A 24,756-nucleotide genomic window follows, 5' to 3' on the forward strand; every position below is an offset into this window, starting at 1 on the left:
TACCTGAACCAAAATCAAGAGTTGGACGCTTAACCAACTGAACCACCCAGGGGCCCTGAGAGAGAGAGAATTTTAAGGCCCCATGCTCAGCACAGAGCCTGACACAGGGTTCGATTCCATGACTCTGGGATCATTACTTGAGCTTAAATCAAGAGTTGGATGCTCAATTGGCTGAACCACCCAGCCACTCCTCTTCTTTTAATTGTGGTAAAATCCACATAACATAAAATTTACCATCTTAACCATTTTTAAGTGTCCAGTGGTAATAAAAACATTCATATTGTTGTTCAACTATCACCAGCAGCCATCCCCATAGCTTTTCGCATCTTGTAAAACTGAAACTCTGTACCCATTAATAAATCCTCATTGCCCCCTCCCTGTAGCCCCTGAAAACAAGCCACAATTCTACTTTTTGTCTCTATGATTTTGACAACTTGAGGTAAATTTTCTCATGAAATGGAATCATACAGTATTTGTATTTTTGTGACTGGCTTGTTTTACTTAGCATAATGCCTCAAGGTTCATCCATGTTGTAGATATGTTAGAATTTCCTTCCTTTATAAGGCCTCATACTGTTCCATTGTATGCACATACCACATTTTGCTTTTCCATTCATCCATCGATGGACACTTGTATTACATTTCCACATTTTAACTATCATGAATAGCACTACTATGAATGTGGATGTATAAATATCTCTATGGGACTTTCAGTTTTTGGGTGTATAACCAGAAGTGAAATTGCTAGATAATGTGCTAATTATATTTTTAATTTTTTGATGAATTGCTCTTGGTGTTCCATGTTCCACATTGCTGTTTTCAACAGCAGCTGTACCATTTTACATTCCTACCACCTGTGCACAAGAGTTCTAATTTATCCACATCCTTGTCAGCATGCACTTTCTGCTTTTTTTGTGTGTGATAGTAGCCATCTTAATGGGTGTGAGATGCTGTTTATACTTTTGATTTCCACTTCTGTAATGATCAGTGGTGTCCAGCATCTTTTCATGTGCTTATCAGCCATTTGTATATCTTTGTTGGAGAAAAGTCTATTCAGGTCTGCCCATTTTGGGGTCAAGTTGCTTAGTTTATTTTGTTGTTGTTGAGCTTTAGGTTCATGCCTATTCATGCCTATTCTTTTTTTTTTTTAATTTTTTTTTCCCACGTTTATTTATTTTTGGGACAGAGAGAGACAGAGCATGAACAGGGGAGGGGCAGAGAGAGAGGGAGACACAGAATCGGAAACAGGCTCCAGGCTCTGAGCCATCAGCCCAGAGCCTGATGCGGGGCTCGAACTCCTGGACCGCGAGATTGTGACCTGGCTGAAGTCGGACGCCCAACCGACTGCGCCACCCAAGCGCCCCGATTCATGCCTATTCTTAAACCAGTCCCTGGCATTGGGAGTGGCATCACTCTATTAGATAACCAGGTTGATTCCTGGATCCTGGATAGACAACTTATAATGTCCTGTTGTGTGGAGAAGATTGTGCACAGTTTAAACATGTCTAAGGAGCTGATGGGATATCAAGGCAGAGATATGTTTAGGAGGTTATGTGTACAAGTCTGGATTCTGAAAGGAGCAAGAGTAGGTTTTACTATATGATGTTGAAGCTTTTTTTTTTTTTTTTTTTTTAAATTTTTTTTTCAACGTTTATTTATTTTTGGGACAGAGAGAGACAGAGCATGAAGGGGGGAGGGGCAGAGAGAGAGGGAGACACAGAATCGGAAACAGGCTCCAGGCTCTGAGCCATCAGCCCAGAGCCCGACGCGGGGCTCGAACTCACGGACCGCGAGATCGTGACCTGGCTGAAGTCGGACGCTTAACCGACTGCGCCACCCAGGCGCCCCTGATGTTGAAGCTTTTAAAAGAAAAGAACCGTCTGGCAGAGACGACTGGGTAGCTCGGTCAGTTAAGCTTCCAGCCCTTAATTTTGGCTCAGGTCATGGTCTTGCAGTTTGTGAGTTTGAGCCCCACATTGGGCTCTGTGCGGATGGTGCGGAGCCTGCTTGAGATTCTCTCTCTCCTTCTTTCTCTGCCTCTCCTTGCCTGTCTGTCCGTGTCTCTCTCTCTCTCTCTCTCTCTCTCTCTCTCTCTCAAAATAAATAAATAAACTTAAAAAATAAAGAACCATCTGGCAGAGACAGTAATGCCCAGCAAATACTCTAATTGCCCCCTGCATGACCCAGCTCCTTTTGAATTGGTAGAGCTATGTGTGTAGTTATGGTCAATGGAATGTGAGGGAGGTAATGTGTTTTTCTTTGAGGCCAGGGTAGTAAAAGTTCGGCACAGGATTCTTCCTATTTTTCTTCCAAAGGGAGATAGGAGACCATGGATTCTAGATGGGCAGCCATAAAATGAAAAGGCCTCCATAAGCTTGGCTCGCTGAATGACTGTGGAAAACCAAGCCCTTTGCTGACCTATGCAGTCCATTTAACAGGAGAGAGGAACTTTTGTGTTCATCAACTGACATTTGGAGTTGTTACAATAGTAGCATAACCAATATGTACCTCTTCATTATTCCTTTTTTAAAGCAAACTTCTCTCAAACCTAGTACTTCGTTTCCTATTTACCCAGTACAGCCTGCATAGAATTTTATCTTATTAATGTCTTAGGGATGCCATTATAGATCTGCTTTTGTGCTAATCTGTCATTACCAGTCAGCATTAATCCTACTGGGGTTTACTGAGCTAAGTAGGATTGTTTGCTTGAAGAAGATTAAGGTGATGTGGATGGTAAAATGTGTTGCCTAAAAAAGCATATAATGTGAAATCATGTAACTAGAATAATGGGCTTATGAAAAATTAGAGGCTAGAAAGTTAACAATCAAAGTTTGGTAACTTGATTTTGTTAGAGATATCAATACTATTACATTTTTTCCCCAAGATATGTACTATTAAACCACTATATTCAAGTTATATACAAGTTAGATAGTTCAGGTTTAACCTTTTTATTATACACTTGTGATAATAGATATGATAAAGATATATTTAAAATTTCTGGGAAATTATAATAAAGTGATAGTTGGGGAATGAAATAGCATTAAGAATTACAGATCCTTATGTCCCTGGGGAACCAAGAAACCTGTTCTTCATTAACATAGATCATTACAAATAACCCACTCATACCCCATGAAAATTCTTGTTGGTTTGGAGCACAGGTCAGAAAGTAGTAGGGTCCATGCTTTCTCTGGCCCACAGTGTTTTTTTAAATAATTGAAATAGGTCACATTTAGAAATCAGGAGATTTAGGACACCTGGGTGGTTCAGTCAGTTGAGTGTGTGACTTCAGCTCAGGTCATGATCTTGCAGTTCATGGGTTCAAGCCCTGCTTCAGGCTCTGTGCTGACAGCTCAGATCCTGGAGCCTGCTTTAGATTCTGTGTCTCCTTCTCTCTTTCTGCCCCTCACCGCTCGTGCTCTGTCTCTGTCTCTCAAAAATTAATATTAAAAAAAATTTTTAGAAAATCAGGAGACTTAATACAGAAATCTGGCTCATCTTTTACAATGGGCAGATGCGGGCCCCTGAGCCTGTGCCAGCCATAGGCTAGAGTGGAAATGACAGAACTTAGGCTTCCCACTGTCCACAACCCATACTTGGCCCAGCTTACCACTCACTGTACTTCTCCACCTCAGACATTTTAGTTGGAGAGTTTCTTTATCCATTAGTATGCAGACATACCCTGGTAGAATGAATTCTGTCAGTGATACAGAATTTACTTTCATTTAAGGAATATTGACTTAGTTCATTTATTTTGATAAGCAGATTCCTAACAGATACCATTTTTTGTATGAATTAAAGGAGACTGTGTAGATGGAGCTGCTCTACTCTGTCTGATTTACCAAGTGCCAAGTAATTGGAAAGTCTTAGATAATTGTTGCGTCTCCTTTTGACCTTTCTTATCTCCACTGTATTTTAACAATGCTTCTTAGATCCTAAGTGCTAGATTCAAATGTTTAGAAGTGAACAAGATACAGTTTGTTGGCCATTGGGAGGCCACTTTCTTGGTGGGATTGGAAAAACAAGCAAAGAAATAAGTACTATAATGTTGCCACAACAAAGTTAGAGTGGGGAGGGGAGAGAGAAAGATGACTTCTGGCCAGGAGGGTTGGGAGAGTGTTCAGAGTGGAGGGTATATTTGAGCTAGATTTTGGTTGATAAGGGGGAGTTCTATGAACTTCTAGAAATGAATTATTTAAGCTTGCCTATGGTTGGAACAGTGTGAAGCCCCTTATCAGTTATTCTCAATAGGGCATAAAAGGTAGTCCTCGACTTGCACAGCAACGTGGGACCATAAAAATGACTGTGCAAGCTGAAACTGCAGAGTGCTTTCAGTAATCACTGGGAAACTTGAATGATGTTCATTGTTATAAACATTTTTAAACATGTTCTAAACATGTTCAAACTTCTAAACATTTTTGTGAAAATATTAAAAGTTTCTGTTAGTGATAAATGTATAGGAAAATGAAGATATTAAAGCCAATTATTTAATGCACTGTATTTAAATGTTAGTAATATTGAGAATGAATGTATTTCATTTTTTTTTTTTTTTGGTAAAAAACTTGTCAAAAATAGTTGGAACTTGGGGCACCTGGATGGCTTAGTTGGTTAAGCGTCCAACTTCGGCTCAGATCATGACCTCACAGTTCATGAGTTCGAGCCCTGTGTCAGACTCTGTGCTGACAGCTGGGAGTCTGGAGCCTGCTTCCGGTTCTGTGCCTTCTTCCCTTTCTGCCTCTCTGCTGCTCACACTCTGTCTCTCTCTCTCTCTCTCGCTCTCTCTCTCTCTCTCTCTCTCTCAAAAATAAACACACATTAAAATAATTAAGGAAAAAGAATAGTTGAAACAGTGCTTTTTTTATTGTATAGCGTATGATACTGAGGGAGCATCTTTTCTGTGCCTTGGTAACTGTAAGTCTAGATCCGACTCCAACATGTCATCCTTTGTACTTTGAAAGTTGTGAAATATCTCCCAGAGTTTCTTTAATGTGTAGTATTTTGCCAGCATCAGCTCCTCTTTGTCACAACCACTTTCATTATTTATGTCACTAGGCTTGTATGCACTGAGTTTCCTCTGGCTGCGTATCACAGCCTCTCTAATAGCGATGGTGTCTTCATTCCCAGCATCCCAGATTCTGTACCCCTGACATTTGACTCAGATTTCACTTCCAATATCACTGTTTGTTTGCTGTACTTTCATCGTGGTTGGCCAGTTTCCACTTTTGATTGTCCATTTTTTGTAAAATGTCATTGTTTCTTACCTTGGGAGACAAGGAGTCAGTACAACTCCTTGGTCTGCCATCTGTGCATTAACTGATTACAGATGTGCAGTGAGTAATCCCCCACAGACTTTGAAAGAAGTGGCATGACTGGTCAGTGATAAAGATGTAGTGATTTGTATCCTGAAAGAGAGGGCAGCAGAATGTGTATTTGATGCAACTACTCACAATTAATGTACTTTGTTAACTGGAATGTAATCTTGTCTTGTTGGGGGATTGGCACCATTTACCTAAGCTATGGCAACTTTATGCCTCTTGGAACTGTGCCAAGCCAGGATGTGTATATGGACATCTTGAGTGGGTTTGTCCTGCTCTTTGTTGGAAGTTCAGCTTCTGTAGCCCTGGCCAGTGAGTGCCAGTGTGGCCCTCTGTTGTGTCATTGTGACAGCCAAAATGCATCCGATATGCTGCATATGTTCATGGAGGTGGTGATCCTTTCCTGGATTGAACCATTCTGGGGCTATCTCTGGATTATTCTGTCATTAGTTAATCAGAGTGTTGAGGGGCAGGCACTCTGCTGCTAGTGAGCACTTCATGGTGGAATTCTGGGAGGTTGGGCTTTCAGATGTCCCCCCCCCCCCGCCTCCATAAATATGTGGTATTTTTCACTTACTTTGTAAGCCAAGTGGGGCAGAAATTTACCTTGCCAGGGAGTCATGTGATTTAGATTCTCACTGGACTTTGCCACATGCCTATCTGCAAAATAGGTTACACTTATCTGATTTCTAAGATTATTGTGAGGAATACATGGGAAATGTATAAGAATATTAGACAAATGTGAGGAATTGTTCTGAAGATGACAAATAACTGAATCAGTGAGATGCATTTCGTGGATTTAAAATGAAATACAACAGAGCCTGCTAATGTCTCAGCAAAATAAACATCCCCAGCTTTTAGACACCCCCTCGTGTGAGAAGTTCACTACTTTCCCATCTCCACTTTTCAGGGCTTTCTAGTTGGCTCTTTTCTCACGTAGCTCCTTTCATTGTGAAATGCAGCAAATTGACTCACAACCCATTAGTACCTGAAGTAACTTGAAACAGCCTTCTCCATGAGGATAGACCTATTTCTCTATTGATAAAAGGAAACTAGAATCACAGATGAGCTAGTTTTTTGGGGAAGCAGGCTGCAGATGGCTCCCAGCTGGTAGCCATTTTGAATGATGAATTTTCAATAGAGTATAAATGTCAAGTTAGAGTGTTCAGTGTTCTTTTCCTGGTCCAAGAATAAATATTTCGAGTAAAGTCAGCGTAAATAGACTTGTCGTTGGTTGATCTGAGATGCTGTGTTTACTTACCTGTGGATTTTTAACTTTATGTCTGGGTTGAAGAATTTGGTGAAATAAGCATGTTAGTAGAATTGTTGGTTTGGCAAAGGTTTCCATCATCTGTAAGATATTATCCTGTAATTGCTGCAAACTTGCAGAATCTGTAGTATAGTGAATATTGGTAGATATGTTCTCTTTCCACATGGTGTATTAATATGGAATTTGTTGGAGATGGAAAAAAACATTTATTATGACTTGAGCATTGAAGAATATAAATAATTATTTTTTTTATCATGGATGAAACTCCATGTAGATTTTGATTGGATTTTAACTTATTTATTTTATTCTAATTTTGGCAAAATATTTTGGCTAAGTGAAATTACTTAAATTATCCCTTGTAAATAAATCTGTGATGAAATTTTTTTCAATAGCTGATAGAACTTTCTTCCAATTAAAAAAATTTAAAATTCCAGGCCATGTAAACATTATGCTCCCTTGCCAACTTTCCTTCTCATACTCCCCATAGAAACTAAAACCAAAACAGGAATATATGATTCCTTGTTTATTAGGTACCTTTTTAATATAAAAAAAGCAGTACTATTACTTTTTGATCAGGGTACGTTATGCCCTATTTACAAAATACAAATATGAATTAAAAAGATGTTAACAGAGCTGTTACATATCCACAGGATACTATCTTCATCACATTTTTCATCATGAAAAAGTAACTTTTATTTGGTTTTTATTTTTAAAAAAATATTTAAGTTTATTTGAGAGAGAGAGAGAATGCACACATGAGCAGAGGAGGGGCAGAGAGAGAGGGAAACAGAGAATCCCAAGCAGGCTCCGTGCCGTCAGCGTGGAGCCTAATGCAGGGCTCAACCTCGTGAACTGTGAGGTCATGACCTGAGTTGAAATCAAGGAACAGATGCTTAATTGACTGAAACTGACTGAGCAGGTGCCCCATGAAAGGGTAACTATTAAAGATGAACTAAAAAGTATATATTCTTTCTGATGTCAACAATCTTAATTGCTTTATATGTTTCAAAATTGATATTCTTGGGTTAAATACTTTTGTTACTGTAAATATTTCTGTTCCTCAGATCTGAAATTAGCATAAGAATTAAATTACATTTCCATTATTAATCCTCTGTTAGTAATGAGTATAGCAAGTTTGACAACATAAACTTAAAATAGTTATTTTTCAAAATATTTCATCTTTAGATAAGCTCCTCTAAAATCTCATCTCTCCTCATGACATATAGAATTGCTGCTTATAATGAAATAAAGAAACCTAGCTGAAATTGACAGAATTGAGAAGATACTCTCTTGACAATGGAGGTGTCCTGAAGTTGAAATTAACATATTTGAAATGGCTTAAACATATAGCACCCAGAATTATGAGTTAGAATAAATATTTAAGGTGTCATTTAGTGTTTACTGAAAATGATTCAGTAAACATTTGAGCTTTGATTTTTTTTGAAGGTAGAAACCAGGGCAATGATATTAAAAACAAAACCAAGAAAACTAGCTGGAACTCCAGGATTTTTCTCCCTGAGACAGAAGATAATCATTTTCTTCTTGGAGATTTTGTGGTTTGCACACCAAAGCATTTGCTTAACTGCCATGATAATGCATGGCGTCCTTGCTCTACAAGGAAGCATTAGCCATTTTAAGTGTGTTTCCCAACTTTCAGTTCAAATTTCACACATCTTATTTTTTTTGGAGAGGGGTTGGTCACTGTTAGCCACTTAATTGAATTATTCCTTGAATGCAAATTGAACATTTTGGGCAATATCCTGACTTGTTTAAGAATTAGGGCATAACATGGGTTTCTGTAAGGTGATTTCCTTGTAGAAATTAATTGGATTGTGGAAAGTATATAATGTTTTTTTGAAAAGGTGTCAGTGTTTTCATCCATTATGAGATCCTTAAGATTAACTGCTTTAGTGGTCCCATTTCTGTGATTTTTAAAAAACATTACTTTAACACTTTAAACATCACTGGTCAACAACCCAGTCTACTCAGTGACATTTATATCACTTGTATCTACACCAGAGCTCTTAATCAAGGCAGACATGGCCTCTTTGAAATGGAAAGTAAGCACTTACGTCAGGGTTGTCTGGAAGCCCAGGGACATCTTAAAAAATATATGTAACTCATCTGTAAGCTTTCTAGCTGCTCCCCCCCCCCCCGCCGCTTTTTTCCTCTAGGAGAAATCCCAGTTTTTCCACTGATCTCCTTTAGCTGCTTTATTAATGTACATCATCCAGAATAATGAGTTAATATAAGTCTTTAAAATATTTAAAGTGTGATTTAATGTGTATAGAAAATGATTCAAAATTAGTAGTGTGTTCTTTGGGCTTTGATTTTGTGAAGGTAGAAACAAGGCCATAATAAGATTGTTTTAAAAAAGCTAGCTGGAAGTCACTTTAGAATTTCTTTTTTTTCCCTTTTTTGAGACATAAGAGAGTCATTTTCTTCCCAGAGGTTTTGTTGCTTCTTTGATTTCAGGCCTCAGCTTCTGGACCTCACCTTTTCCAGCTCCCTTATTTACCTTGATTTACCTTCCTATTTGTCTTGATGTCCATTAGGAAATCTTTTTAAAAAGTAGCTTGCTGTACACAGAGCCTTTCACTTGCTTAGTGCCCTGATTTCTGCCTCTGCACCCTGCAGTCTATGTCCTCTTCTACCGGGGCTCATGCTTCAGCCCCTGCTCTGGTAATCCAGCTTCAGTCCTGGCCTTCCTGGACCATCCTCCCCCAACACTCCCACCAGAGAACTGGTCTTCCTCCTCCCCCTGATTAGAGGCCCTCTCACACTCTACTATTCCATAACTGGCTGAGGTTAAAACCAACTGTTAGTATGCAGTGACTGTGCTGTAGGAACTGACTTGGAGTCATTGGAGGTGATAGTTTAAAAAGCTTCATTGATAACTTCCTAAGGGGAATTTTGACTTCCTAAAAGTGAAGTAAGTATTGCCTCTTCCTATTTGCAGTTACTTTCCTGGTTCTTAGAGTAGTGAGCAGTAGCCAAGCACAGGTCCTGTATGTCTTTGATTCATGTCATGTCTTCAAGTCTTTGTGGGCATGTCCATGTGCACATCCATAGGAGGGAGGAGAAGACGTGAGACACATTTGCTGTCCTGGATTTATGAAGTGAGCCTTGAAGCACCTCAGCCACACTGAATCACCCTCAAATCCTCTGGAGTACCTACCCTCCTTCCTTCTAGACCTTTCTTTTTTTTTTATGTTTATTTATTTTTGAGAGAGAGACAGAGTGAGAGCAGGGGAGAGGCAAAGAGAGAGGGAGACACAGAATCTGAAGCAGGCTCCAGGCTCTGAGCTGTCAGCACAGAGCCTGATGCGGGGCTCAAACCCACGAGATGTGAAATCATGACCTGAGGCAAAGTCGGACGCTTAACCGACTGAGGCACCCAGGCACCCCTTGACCTTTCTACATGCACTCTTCTATGTGGGATGCTTTCTCCTACCTTTTATCCAGCTAGCTGTTTCTCTTCCTTCAGGTGACAGCATTAATAGGCATTTCTTTTTTTTTTTTTTTTTCTGAAATTTATTGACAAATTGGTTTCCATACAACACCCAGTGCTCATCCCAAAAGGTGCCCTCCTCAATACCCATCACCCACCCTCTCCTCCCTCCCACCCCCCATCAACCCTCAGTTTGTTCTCAGTTTTTAACAGTCTCTTATGCTTTGGCTCTCTCCCATTCTAACCTCTTTTTTTTTTTTTTCCTTCCCCTCCCCCATGGGTTCCTGTTAAGTTTCTCAGGATCCACATAAGAGTGAAACCATATGGTATCTGTCTTTCTCTGTATGGCTTATTTCACTTAGCATCACACTCTCCAGTTCCATCCACGTTGCTACAAAAGGCCATATTTCATTTTTTCTCATTGCCACGTAATATTCCATTGTGTATATAAACCACAATTTCTTTATCCATTCATCAGTTGATGGACATTTAGGCTCTTTCCATAATTTGGCTATTGTTGAGAGTGCTGCTATGAACATTGGGGTACAAGTGGCCCTATGTATCAGTGCTCCTGTATCCCTTGGATAAATTCCTAGCAGTGCTATTGCTGGGTCATAGGGTAGGTCTATTTTTAATTTTCTGAGGAACCTCCACACTGCTTTCCAGAGCGGCTGCACCAATTTGCATTCCCACCAACAGTGCAAGAGGGTTCCCGTTTCTCCACATCCTCTCCAGCATCTATAGTCTCCTGATTTGTTCATTTTGGCCACTCTGACTGGCGTGAGGTGATACCTGAGTGTGGTTTTGATTTGTATTTCCCTGATAAGGAGCGACGTTGAACATCTTTTCATGTGCCTGTTGGCCATCCGGATGTCTTCTTTAGAGAAGTGTCTATTCATGTTTTCTGCCCATTTCTTCACTGGGTTATTTGTTTTTTGGGTGTGGAGTTTGGTGAGCTCTTTATAGATTTTGGATACTAGCCCTTTGTCCGATATGTCATTTGCGAATATCTTTTCCCATTCCGTTGGTTGCCTTTTAGTTTTGTTGGTTGTTTCCTTTGCTGTGCAGAAGCTTTTTATCTTCATAAGGTCCCAGTAATTCACTTTTGCTTTTAATTCCCTTGCCTTTGGGGATGTGTCGAGTAAGAGATTGCTACGGCTGAGGTCAGAGAGGTCTTTTCCTGCTTTCTCCTCTAAGGTTTTGATGGTTTCCTGTCTCACATTTAGGTCCTTTATCCATTTTGAGTTTATTTTTGTGAATGGTGTGAGAAAGTGGTCTAGTTTCAACCTTCTGCATGTTGCTGTCCAGTTCTCCCAGCACCATTTGTTAAAGAGGCTGTCTTTTTTCCATTGGATGTTCTTTCCTGCTTTGTCAAAGATGAGTTGGCCATACGTTTGTGGGTCTAGTTCTGGGGTTTCTATTCTATTCCATTGGTCTATGTGTCTGTTTTGGTGCCAATACCATGCTGTCTTGATGATGACAGCTTTGTAGTAGAGGCTAAAGTCTGGGATTGTGATGCCTCCTGCTTTGGTCTTCTTCTTCAAAATTCCTTTGGCTATTCGGGGTCTTTTGTGGTTCCATATGAATTTTAGGATTGCTTGTTCTAGTTTCGAGAAGAATGCTGGTGCAATTTTGATTGGGATTGCATTGAATGTGTAGATAGCTTTGGGTACTATTGAAATTTTGACAATATTTATTTTTCCAATCCATGAGCAGGGAATGTCTTTCCATTTCTTTAAATCTTCTTCAATTTCCTTCATAAGCTTTCTATAGTTTTCAGCATACAGATCCTTTATATCTTTGGTTAGATTTATTCCTAGGTATTTTATGCTTCTTGGTGCAATTGTGAATGGGATCAGTTTCTTTATTTGTCTTTCTGTTGCTTCATTGTTAGTGTATAAGAATGCAATTGATTTTGTATCCTGCAACTTTGCTGAATTCAATAGGCATTTCTTTGGGGTAACTTTCCTTGACTGCCCATGACTGGGCTAGGACTCCCTCTATATACTCTCATATTGCCCTGTCTCATTCTGAAACTTGACACAGTACATAATGTTGGGTTAACCTGTCCTCTCCCTTGTTAGACCATGAGATTCTGGAGGGAAGCACCATCTTGTTTGCTGTCATATCCCTAGTTTCCAGGAGGTGCCTGACCAAAAGTAATGTATGTGTAATTAACACAGGGGTTAATATTATCTAACAACCACTGTGGGCCATGTTCTGTGTTTGAGGTTTTCCACATGTTTTCTTATCAAAACCTCACAACAATTCTATGAGTAGGTACTATAATTATAATTATACAGAGGATAAAAAGCTGATAAAAGTAATTTGCCCAAAATGATAGCTAGAAAGTGGCAGAGCTGGTATTTGACTCCTTCTCTTAATGACCAGATTACACACAGTGATGAACAAATAAAGGGATGTCTGAGAAGGCATCCATTTGGAGCTCTGTATGGGGACTGCAGCCTGGTGAATGACCTGTGTGGGTGTCATTGGCTGGCTACACATGATATTCATTGGAGTCGGTTTTTTTGTTTGTTTGTTTTTTTCCCCCTAAACATAGAGAGAAGGTCAGCTACAGGTGCTAGATTCCAACAACTAGCAATTTGTTTTCTCTGTAAGGTTTGACATTGACCGCCAGTCATAGAACTTTGGAGAGCATGTGGTGTGGAAGATGAAACTCCGGTTTTAGAGTTAGGGATACTAAGCTTGGGATAGTCTCTTTTCCCCTCACAGAGAGTGTTGAGGCGGGTAGGTTGTGGAGACTCCAGACTGGTGGGAAGCTTAGAGGGAGTGTGTGTAAAGTAGCATTTTGACTTGATGGCTGTTATTTACTACTAGGGTATTATCTCTGGCATATTATTTTCTATCATGGAGCGTCTATTGGTATTTAATAAAAAGATAATACTTATGCAGGGTGATTTCTAGGAACTTCTGCAGATGATTAAGATTTTAGAAAGTTATGTCTTGCCACCATATGTTGACAAGGAGACTTCTCTATAATAATATTATAATTGTGGCACCCAACATAATTTACTGGATTAAATGGCCAAATTATTTAATTCCGAAAAAGAAAAGTATGCAAATTATAATGCTTCCCCACCAACAGCATTATATATAGTATGGTCTCATTTTTCCATTTTCTGTCTTTGGCATAAAGCAACTTAGAGGAAAATTCTGAATCAATTTTTAGTCACTTTGAAGATATATGTACGTGTAGTAGCTGGAACTATATAGCTGGACTATAGGAGAAGTCCCTCCTAATTGGAGCTTCCTCCCCTTATTCAGTGACTGTTGAAGTTACCCAGACATTTACTTTTACTTGGCTTCAGGACTTAAGTGATTTTATAGATTATATTTTAGGGAACCTTTATTAACCACCTCCCTTAACTGGCCCTTTCAAGATAGTGGCTGTGAGCTGCCCTTGTGAGCAGATCCTGTGCTAGCAGCTGGTTTACTGTTAAGCGGTTGGCTTTTTTATCTGTGTCCTTGACTGGACTGTAAGCTTGTGGATGCCAGGAGTTGTATCTTATTCATGGCTGTGGGTCCTGGCACTTGTGGAACCTAGGTAGGCTCTTGATAAATATTTGTAGGATGTTAAAGCCACTTGTTATGCACAAATATTAAAGCATATATACATGTTTTAAAAAGAGACCCTATGTTCCGTATGGTTTGGTCATTAAAATATGGTCTTTACAAATAGCCTGGCATTTTTATCTCCACTCTACTGCTTCCTACCTGTGTGAGGAATAAAGAAGTCTGCTTTGTAAGCATGCTATGAAGATTCATTTACCCAAATATATCCTGTGCTTGCTGTGTGTAGGATAGAGAGCTTTTATTTTGCAGAGACAGATTATAAACAAGTAAATACAGAAAATAGGAGAATTTCAGAATACAGTAAGGGATAGGAGAGAAGTCAGCACAGAGAGATGGGAAGAATTCCAGTTGGGGTCATGCAGGAGTGGACCCTGCCCACACTCACAGAAGTGTGGGCACAGAAGCCCTATGGGGAAAGCCTGCTGACATGTTCCTGGGAAGCAGAAGAAACTGAAGAGGATAATATTTATTTACTTAATTTTGAAATATGGATTAGAGCACATTAACAAGGACAACATGAGATGGGAGGAGAAGAAGCAGGTCCAGGTCTTAGAGGGTCGAGGTAACAAGTTCACCTAGTTTCAGGGCCAGGCCAGTACATTGACTTCGTGAGGACTGTGTGACCTCATTTTTGTTTTTCAGTCTTTAATAGAGATACACAGGTATAGAGAAATATTTCTCTGAGAAAAATAGCAGTATAAACACCATGATGAATGGCAAGTGAGTAACACAAATGTGATGATAATGGCAAGTGGCTCTTGACCTCAGTGTGAGAGACCCAGTGGGGGCTGTGGGGTACAGCCCAGAACCTTCCTGGACCTGATGGAAGAGGGCATCTGGTCCTCAGTGCCAGCCAGGTGTTGCCATGTGGGAATGTGAGCTCCAGGTGCTAATCTGTCAAGTTTTCCAGAGAACCAGAAATCTTAATTTCTATGTGAAATTCCCAGAGTTAAAAATGTTGGCTCATATTTTAAAAACCTTATGATGGGTAGACAAAGTGCATCTGTGAGCTGCCTGTTTGAAACATCTGCTGAAAGTTCTTTTATGCTGTGAAAAGGGGGATTAAGTGAAGTACAGTGCACGTTAACATGTTAAGCATGTAGCCTTATGTCTACATAAGACATAGACTGTGCTGAAGGGATAAAGGTATTTTTTATTAATCTCACTGTGTTTAGTTGTCTTCACCTTTAGTTTGTTTAGTTAACTAACACTAAGTCCATATTAAAAAGTATATATTACTCTACTATTTGAAGTGGTTAATGTATGCTAGTTGCTGTTATTTGCCTATTAACTTGTTTAGTTGTTTGCTCTATTGATTTCTTTGGTGAATTTTGTATTCATGGTACAAAAGTAAACCTTAATCTAGTCTTATTCATGTGATAAGAGAGGAACAAGGATGAACATTTTTTGGTTATTCTTTTTTAATTGCCATCTACTGCCTTAGCTCTGTGGTTGTTGTTTCCCTCACTTGTTCTTGCACCTTGGCACATTTGGGTCCAAGGCCCCCTGGCCTGTGTTAGCTACATGGAAGCGGAAAAGAACTGGGGCAGAGATGTCATTTTGCACTAGGCGAAGGATGATGGGAATGCAGCCTTAGGACATGATGTCGTATTTAGAGGTTTTTCATCAGTTTTAATGAAATACAAATGTGACCAGAGCAAGTTGTTATTTTTTTTCCCAGAAAAAAAAAATCTTCATTTAGTATGGCCTAGCCCACGTAGTTTTGTATTACAAGGATTATGTTTGGTGTGTTGCAATCTGTTGGCGATGGTCTTGGGGAATTTTATTCAGCGCAAGCATCTCTGAGAGTTCTGGCGTCAAGTGGGGTCAATTACTTGTTCATGTACTTTTGGTTTTGTTGTCTCTATGCTAAAATTCTGGAGCATCACGGAGAGGAACACTGGGAGTAACAAAATATACTTGAATATTTTTAATAGATTAAAGGCTTATAAAAATGAGTATCTCTTTTCACCAAGTTTTTCTTTTGCATTATTTTAAGATGAGATCACTTTATCAGCATGAGACTAAAGACTTGAAAATAATTTTTTTAGAAGAATCTTAACTGTAAATACAAGCTCTTAATTGAATCAATATTTTTCTCTCTTAATTTTTGTTACAGATCATGGAGGAAACAAATACGCAGATTGCTTGGCCATCAAAACTGAAGATTGGAGCCAAATCCAAGAAAGGTAAATCATGAGAGATGGTGCAATTGGTGGCTTTGATAATGGAGACTGGAATTACTGGGAAAAAAAACCCTGGAAGTTTGCCGGGAGAAAATCAACCTTTATTCTTACCACATATGTCCCAAAATATTTGTGTAATAGCAACATTTTGGAAGGCTTATCATAATTGAAAATTATGCCTTTTATCCAACAACCAAAAAAATTAAGTATTTTATTATAATGGAAATGTTTTTATAGGAGATACCATAGCAAATTATGATTTCAGTGATGCCCTTTCATTCAGTGGCCATAGTAATGGTAACTCTCCACGTGTAATAAAGTGTTTTCAATACATAAACTTCCAGTGTTTATACAGTAGGCATCTTTTTTTGTACCACACAGATTTAATAGCTAATTTTTTTTTCTTTCCAATGTGGTACAAACCTTAGATTTCCTTTCTTGCACGCTTCTTCATCTGTCAAACAGTGATGAATGTGCTACATTTCTCTTTTAGGCTGAGAATTTCCCTTGGGTGGCCTTTCTTCTGCTTTATTCTAGAACACACTATCCAATGCATGGATGGTCAGGAATGGAAGTGTAGGCACCTTGAGTTTTCTTCCAAGGTTACATAGTAGTTTCAAGTGACCTGCCAGTATATGTTTTTATGAATTGTTTTCCAAAGTATAACCTTAGTCTCAACAAACTTTGTTGTGTATACAGTCATTAGGAGATAATGAGAGATACCATCAAACAATTCAAAAACAATGATTATGCAAGCTGAACATTATCTGTTGTGGTCTAGTTTTTTTGTTGTTGCTGTTTGGTTTCACATTTGCTTCCCCTTCTCCCTATGACTTTTATTGCTAAATAATAATAAACATTGTGGGATTTCTCAATTTCTTTTCTTATTTTAGTTTAGAATGCCTTCCTTTAATCTCATTTTATTAGTTACTCATCACATGGAATGTAAATTATTCTACGGTTGTTGTTGTGAGTACTGTTAGTGGGACTTCAGTGGACTGATTGTGGTGGCAAGAGCTGGGAAGCCTGGGTTCTCACCAGTCATAAGAAAGCATGGTGAATTTCCAAGTATAATTACATAGCTAGTATACACCTTGCATTTGCCAAGTGCTGTAGGATATATGCTCAATCTTCAGTGTGTTGAGATGTTTTATACTCATCATGCTGAAGAAGAAATTACTCATTAGTGGATTACCTACCTGTTTGGTTGTTTGTGGCAATTAAAAAATTCCTAGCCTACTACTTGAATAAATTGTAACTTGAGCATAAATTGGATTCTTTTTCCCTATTGTCAGATATTTTTACTTAAAAAATGTGATGAACTTCATTACTTATCCTAATCAAAATGTAATTTGATCAATCTCTAAAAATCCCCAAGGAAACATGAATATTAAAATGATTTAAGATAATTTTAGATGGCTTATTCTCTTGCATTACCCATGCTGTGTTTTCCCCCAATTATCATGAGAAACTTGGAATTGATTTTTTTATTCAAAATGTGGTTACAATTTTAGAGATTTTAGATAATATGGAGAAAAATAGATGAGGTTAATGTTTTAGCTTAGTTTCCAGTCATTGACACACTTAACCCATTCAGAATAGCCAACTATATTCCACATTTTGATTATAAATTTTTCTTTGAAAATAAAAATATTTCGGCAGTACGTTTTGAGGGCGTTTAGCATAATTTCCCCGTGGTTAAAGTTAACCATTGGAATTGTGCCTAAGAATTGATCCCTCCAGGCCTATGTCTACAGACATCATTTTATTTTTCTATTATTTATGAAGTGCTATGAATGTACACAGTACTGTATGATGAGTAGAATGTGCCAAAAGAGAGAGATTGAGCTCAAGGAAGAGAGAAAAAATCAAAAGTTTTCCTCAGAGGAATTTGCTATTCAGAATTTGAGTTGCTCTTGTTACTTAAACACACAGCTGCTGAATCAGTTTTGGCTAACATCCCTGATATGTGTATTCCTATATTAAGTTAAAGTTTTTTAAATTCAGAGATGAAATTTGTTTAATTATGATTTTTAATAAGTAAAAATAAAATGAAAATGGCAGGAGGCACTTTTGAAAGCAATTCTCCCATTTGATGTGGGTATCTGCCTCTGAATGTTGTACAGAAAACAGTTGTTAGTCTTTATTTTAAACCTTCTTTATTCTAAAGTATTACTACTCAAGATATCCAAGAATATAAATGTATCTAGGGATTCATGCCATGTTTTAGATGGTTATTAAATTCTAAATCCCATGGTGGTGTGATGACTTAGAATATACAGACAGTCCCCAGATGATGCTAGAGAGAATATAGCCATGGATTGTGTTGTATTTCACTCTCTAGACTTTTGATCTTATTGGTTGCACATATAAAAGCCTAGAGATACATTTTTCATGGCTACTGCTACTAGTCTGCCCCTTTCTTTACCCCATTGGAATTTAGTCCTATGCTTTATGTTTTAAGCCATCAATCCTTTAGTAGAGTGGCCAGATGAGTAGCTGTATGGCTACTTTGGTTGAATTGCTGGTAGGGAGCTGCCTGGCAGAAAGGCAAAAAGCCAACTACCTGAATTTGCCATCACTTCAGAAATTCAGATTCTTCTCTGGAGATTCTGGTTCAGTACGTCTATGGTGAGATTAGGAAACATATACTTAACAAGTTCCTTTGGTGGCTTTTATGGTTAAGCTGACTTTGTAAGCCAAAATCTCACCATCTGACTTGGAAATACTATGACTTAGTTACTGAGAAGACCATGTTGAAAGGTAGTGGGTGATGATTGCTGTTGAAAAACAGGCATAAGTCCTTCAACAGTCAGTCCTTTTTTTCTTGATAATGTCCATCTTGGTTTCCAAAAACTGCACTTTTATGGATTCATTAATTTTATGTTTCTGTCATCTTTGTAGTTAGCATGAATAAGTTTAGAGTGATGAACCATTGTTCAGTGCCTGTGTGAAGAATAATTTTGAGTAAAATTTGTCCCTCTCTCTACCCCTCATTCGTCCTTCTCTCATTCCCTTTTACTCCTCCATTCTCTTTAACCATATAGAATACAGTGAAAAAAATGTATTAGAAATATTTCCACTTAGTAAGCATGGCATTTTGGGAAAGGGCATGTTTTGTCATACAAAACTAAGTAAGGACTATGGAACTTTAAAAAAATTTATAAGCATTTGAAATTATTGGAAGATTGATTCTCATTACAGCTAGAAAGAACTAAGAATTTAAGATTCAATATAATTAACATTGAAGTAGGCAATTCTAGGGTTGTCCTAATGGGGGTGTCATGAAGAAGAAAAATAAAGCAATATATAGTATTTCTTCTATATAGCATACATTTATTTTGAGTGGAAGAAAATAAAAATCTTTCCAACTCTTAGGTTCAGAGTACTAGAATATTCTGCTTTGAATAGAAAAATCAGTGGTTTATGTCTCTGAGGACAGCACTCAAGGATTAAGGTGTTTAATACTGTAAAACCTTACTAACAGAATAACTTCAGGCACACATTAAAATTTTTAATATGCTATTCTGAATCACAGCCTATTTTAAAGTAAATGCAGCTTCATTAAAGTGTAGATAGCATTTTGAACAAGTTTGACTGTTTTGCCAACTAGAAGTCCTTCCAGACCTGCCTTAATAGATAAAAGTGATTTATAATGAGAATTTATCACACTGTTATGATTGTGTGGCATGCAATGCTAGATGAGTTTGTTCTCTCTTAATTAAGGTAAACATTTTTCTTATGGTCTTCTTTTTGTCCGTAGTTTGCTCATCAGTCTCTTTCTTCCTAGACTGGCAAAGTTGTAAATGTGGGTGAAAATTGTTTAAAGTTTTTATGCCAAATTCCAAATAAATGTGGCCAGCATTAGTGAAGCTTTATTGTCTTTTGTTCTGGGAAGTTGTCATCTTACAGAGTTGAAGTGATAGAAACTGTTTCTTTTATGACTATTCAGGATGCCCCAGAATGATCAGGAATGAGAGGTGTGGCTGAATTGCTTGATGTGTCCTGGTTTCGAGGCAATTTGGCACCAAGTTTGGCTGTTCTCTTCCTCCTGGAATAAACAAGAGGATCATCAAAATTAGGTTTTATTATTTTTGGTTGCATTCCATCAGAACAAGTGATATGTAACAGGAAATCTTAGGTTGAGAAAAATTGAAGACTGTTCATTTTATTTTTTTCCAGAGGAAAATGTTGAATGTATGTACACTTTTGTTGAGCATTCACATTGAACTAGTTGAGGCTTTTAACACTGTACTGCTCAAATGGGGCAGAGAACAGAGAAGAGGCATGGCATGGTGTGCCATGCTACAGTGTTTCCAGTGGTGAGTTATTATCTCAAAAATTATTTTAGTCATCACAACCAGCATATAAAAATACAACTAGATTAGAAAAGAAAACAGAGTGTAAGAGTATTGTTTTATGTCATATATGTCACTATTTACATGTATATATAAACATATAAATATTACTAGCTCATGGTGTAAAATGAGTGACAAAGACAGGTTGGAGAATGCTGTTCTAAGTGATCAGTTCCCCAAAGGGTAAAGAGTATCCTTAGCACTGTAACCAGTACATAGTTGGCACTCAGTAAGTATTTGCAGATTTTCTGATACCTCCGTTCAGCTCAGTCATGGTTAAAGTGAAACCACTGGTAGAGATGGAGTTGTAAGCCACTAAGCTGTGCTGTGTAGTAGAAAGGTTTAAAATCATGACTTTACACAGGAGTGGCATTTACTATTATGAAAAATGCTAATAATGTCTTTCCTATAGATCTTTTAAGTGAATGAATGTGGCATAATTTTTGGCTGACACCAGTGTGTCTAAAGCTCCTTTCAGTGGTTCTGAGTAGTAAAAGGAAACTTCAGGGAAACGATGAAATGACCTCATCTTTGTCATTCATGGGGCACCTGAATGAAACTCTCTGCCTTTCCTAGTAAGCTTGTAAATGAAACTTAACAAGATGCATCCTCCTGGTTGTCTTCCAGCCAGAGTTGTTTTTGTTGTGGCTGCTTTATTTATAAAAAAAAAATTTTTTTTAACATTTACTTATTTTTGAGAGACAGAGCGCAAGTAGGGTAGGGGCAGAGAGAGAGGGAGACACAGAATCTAAAGCAGGCTTCAGGCTGCAGGCTCCACAGTGTCAGCACAGAGCCAGAAGTCGGGCTCGAATGCATTGACGGCGAGATCATGACCTGAGCCGAAGTCAGATGCTTAACTGACTGAGCCACCCAGGCGCCTCTGTTGTGGCTGTTTTAGGTAGTGTTTGGTTACATAATTGACATATCACCAATAATATTGAATACTACTGTTTGTTGAGACTGGCTGGGGCCACATACTGTGCTGAATATTCTATATATATATAATCTTATTTAATGATCAGGGCAATCTATGACTTAGATGGTGATATTTTCAGTTTATAGGTAAACAAACTAAAGCACATGAAATAGAATAACTTGCCCAAGGTTTTATGTTTAGTAGGTAGCAGACCCCAAACTTGAACTCAGGTCTATTTTCAGAGCCCAAATCCACCTCGGTGAGAGTGTACCTTTCTTAATACCTTTCCTTATTCCAGGGTTTCCTTAGATATAGTATTCCTTCGGTGACCATTGCCACGTACAACTGATTATAATTAGTACTGATAATAATCAGTTTCATAATGCTTCAATCCTTGGGAATTACAGTAATTTGAAAGTAGGCTAAATTAGGCTTATCCTTACTCTTGTAGATAACATCTCCTGTTTTTCAGGAGGAGTTAGATTTAACAGTTAAGAAAAACATGAAACCATTCATAACTGTATACATATTTTAAAAATGCCTGCTTCTGAATTTTATCTTTATATTTCATATCTTCATGTGCTGTTTCATTAGGAAGAGACTTTTTGATTTGTCAATAAACTAAAACAACTTCTAAGATGAACTTAAAAGGAAAATAATCTCAGAACATGTTATAAATTCCTTGGAGGATTTTTGCTTGCTTTTTTGCTTTTCAGTCTTCAATAGCAGTTTCTTTGACCTGCTCAGTAGCCATTGTATTTCTGCCGGGGAGAAAGATTTTGTATTTAACATATTTGTATATATTGTTAATGCAACTGATCGTCAGTTGGTCAATGATAACTAGGAACCAAGAGTAGGAATTCAACCAAAGAACTAGACAAGTTGTATGCGGTGTACTAATAGTCACTCTGGTTAGAGAGAATATGGTCTAACTAGGACTTCTCAGGAGGATGGAGACCTTGGGTATTTCTAGTTCCTAAAGTTCCCAGTATAGTTAATAAAAGGCTTATAAAATTAATGTGTATTTTAAATATACAGTTTGTCAGTACATCTCTTTCTACATGAATGACCCTATTTGTAGACAGTGCCAAACATGCAACTTTGAAATCCTTTCTGAATATGACATGTGCTCACACACACAGACACACAACACAAACACTTATGTGTGCGTGCACACACACACACACTCACACACACACACACAGTCCTGCAAGTGAAATGATTTATGCAGTGTGATACATTATCATAACTGAAGGCCCAAGTTTGGGTTCATATCTTGACCTCTCACTGGCTCCTCTTTCTTCCCTTCTGCAGCCCCCAAGAGTTGGCTTACTCATTCATCTCATAAATGCTACAGGCTAGCCGCTGCTTCCAGTCTCTCCTCTCTCTCCTATACCAGGGCCACAGAGGAAGGTGGTTTTAGCTTTTCAATTGTTCTCTAAGCCTGAAATAAGCAAACATATCTGGAAATTTTTTTAAAAAGATTTCTAATTAATTAGGAAACAAATTTGGAGTGGAATGGAGAGGTGAGAAAGTAAGTATGAAAAGTGAAAGCATCAAGAGAATGAGAACACATGCCAGAGACAGGGAGAAAATACTTGCACAGGCCCTATATGACAAAAGAACTATTACCCAAAATATACAAAGAGCTTCTAAAACTCAACAATAAGGAAATGGACAACCAATTAAAAAATAAGCAAAAGACCTGAACAGACACCTCACCAAAGAAGATGTACAGATAGCAAATAAGGTTATGAAAAAATGTTCCACATCATATGTTTTTAGGGAATTGCAAATTAAAATAATGTGATACTACTATGCACATTATTAGAATGGCCTAAATTCAAAGCACTAATAACACCACATGCTGGCCAGAATGTGGAGCAACAGAAACTCTCATTTCTTGCTGGTAGAAATATAAAATGGTACAGCCACTTTGGAAGAAGGGTTGGCAGTTTCTTAACAAAACTAAACATATTCTTTACCATGTAGCAATTGCACTCCTTGATATTTCCCTAAATGAGTTGAAAACTTATGTTCACACAAAATTACACACAGATGTTTATAGCAGCTTTATTCATAATCACCAAACTTGAAAACAATTAAGATGTCCTTCAGTAGGTGAAAGGATAAGTGAACTGTGGTACATCCAGACAAAGAAATATTACTCAGCACTAAAAAGATGAACTATCAAGCCATGAAAAGACATAGAGAAACCTTAAATGCATATTACTAAGTGAAAGAAGCCAGTGCTCATATTGTATGATTCCAACTATATGACATTCTGGAAAAAGCAAAACTATGGAGATAGTGAAAAGATTAGTGATCACTAGGGGCTTGAGGGAAAGGAAGGGTGAATGGGCAGAGCACAGAGGATTTTGTAGGGCAGTGAAACTATTCTTTGTGATCTAAAATGGTGTGTGTGTGTGTGTGTGTGTGTGTGTGTTTGCATGTGTGTCTATGTATATGTGTATGTATGTATTTTTTGAAACCCTTAGAATAGTGAATAGTTTTTTTTTAATTTTATTTAAATTCTGGTTAATTAACATATAATGTCATATTGGTTTTAGCAATAGAATTTAGTGATTCATCACTTACATACAACACCCAGTACTCAACACAAGTGCCCCCTTAATGCCTAGAATATGTTTCGATGTCAATATGATACTAGTGGTGGGGAAGGTGGTGCCCGTGTGTGTGGAGGAGCATATGGAAACTCTCTGTAATTTCCACTCAGTTTTTCTCTGAACCTGAAATTTCTTTAAAAATTAAAGTATATTTTACAAAAAAAAATAGTCCTAGATCCTGGGCACAACACTTTAATCAGCATTTTAAAGTATATTACATGAAAAGATAATGTTACAGGATCCCTGGTAACTCCTTAAGTGTGAGCTTAAAAGGACCATAAAATCTCTGAAGAACCAATGAAAAGTTTTATGAAATTAAGAATGAAAGAAAGATGGTTAGGGGTGTCTATGTGGCTCAGTTGGTTAATAAGTGTCTGACTCTTGATTTTGACTCAGGTTGTGATCTCATAGTTTGACAGTTTGAGCCCCATATTGGGCTATGCACTGTGCTTGGGATTCTCTCTCTCAAGAAAGAAAGATGGTTAAAGAGTGAATCCCACTCTTTTATTCCTCGAAAGGTGACTGGAGCCAAATCTTCATCTTCCATCTCTCACCTGCCTCTGTGACTGCTGTCTTTCTTTTTGGGATATCGTCCTCTCCCTGTCTTCCTTTTTTTTCCTGAACAGATGTTTTTAAGTCCCTTTCCTTTAGTGAAGAAAGTACCATCCCAGGATTCCATCTGCAGTTCTTTCTTCTGTTAAATCCTGTGAGGAGGAAGGATGAAAATACTTTGCCTACCTTATAATAGGCATTGTGCTAGGTGTGTTATCTGTATCTCTTAATCCTTATAATAACCCACATGAACAACTGTTATTATCCTCAGTATACACATTAGTGAGTGATGTGGAGAGATGATATAACTTCTTGAAGGTCATAGAGTTTGAAGTGATGGAAGTAGCATATAACCTTTGATTTAAAGATCAGGGTGTTCTCTGTCAGTCCATAGCATGCACATAGGTTGCTAAAGGAGGAGTGTTTGGTCACTAAAGGAAGGGATATTCACCAACACATTCATTTAAGAAAACTCAGAATTTTTTTTA

At 38.0% G+C, this 24,756-nt stretch overlaps 1 protein-coding gene across 3 annotated transcripts in view; it reads left to right on the forward strand.

Annotated features, from left to right (window-relative positions):
- Positions 1-24,756, forward strand: part of BICC1 (BicC family RNA binding protein 1) — a 295,442-nt gene that overhangs the window by 162,842 nt on the left and 107,844 nt on the right. For all 3 annotated transcript variants that reach the window (XM_047825734.1, XM_047825731.1, XM_047825733.1), the window contains exon 3: positions 15,749-15,818. In XM_047825734.1, coding sequence (XP_047681690.1) covers positions 15,749-15,818 — 70 coding nt within the window. The remainder of the gene's footprint in view (positions 1-15,748; positions 15,819-24,756) is intronic.

Source organism: Prionailurus viverrinus, chromosome D2 (genome assembly GCF_022837055.1).
Source record: "Prionailurus viverrinus isolate Anna chromosome D2, UM_Priviv_1.0, whole genome shotgun sequence".
NCBI lineage: Eukaryota > Metazoa > Chordata > Mammalia > Carnivora > Felidae > Prionailurus > Prionailurus viverrinus.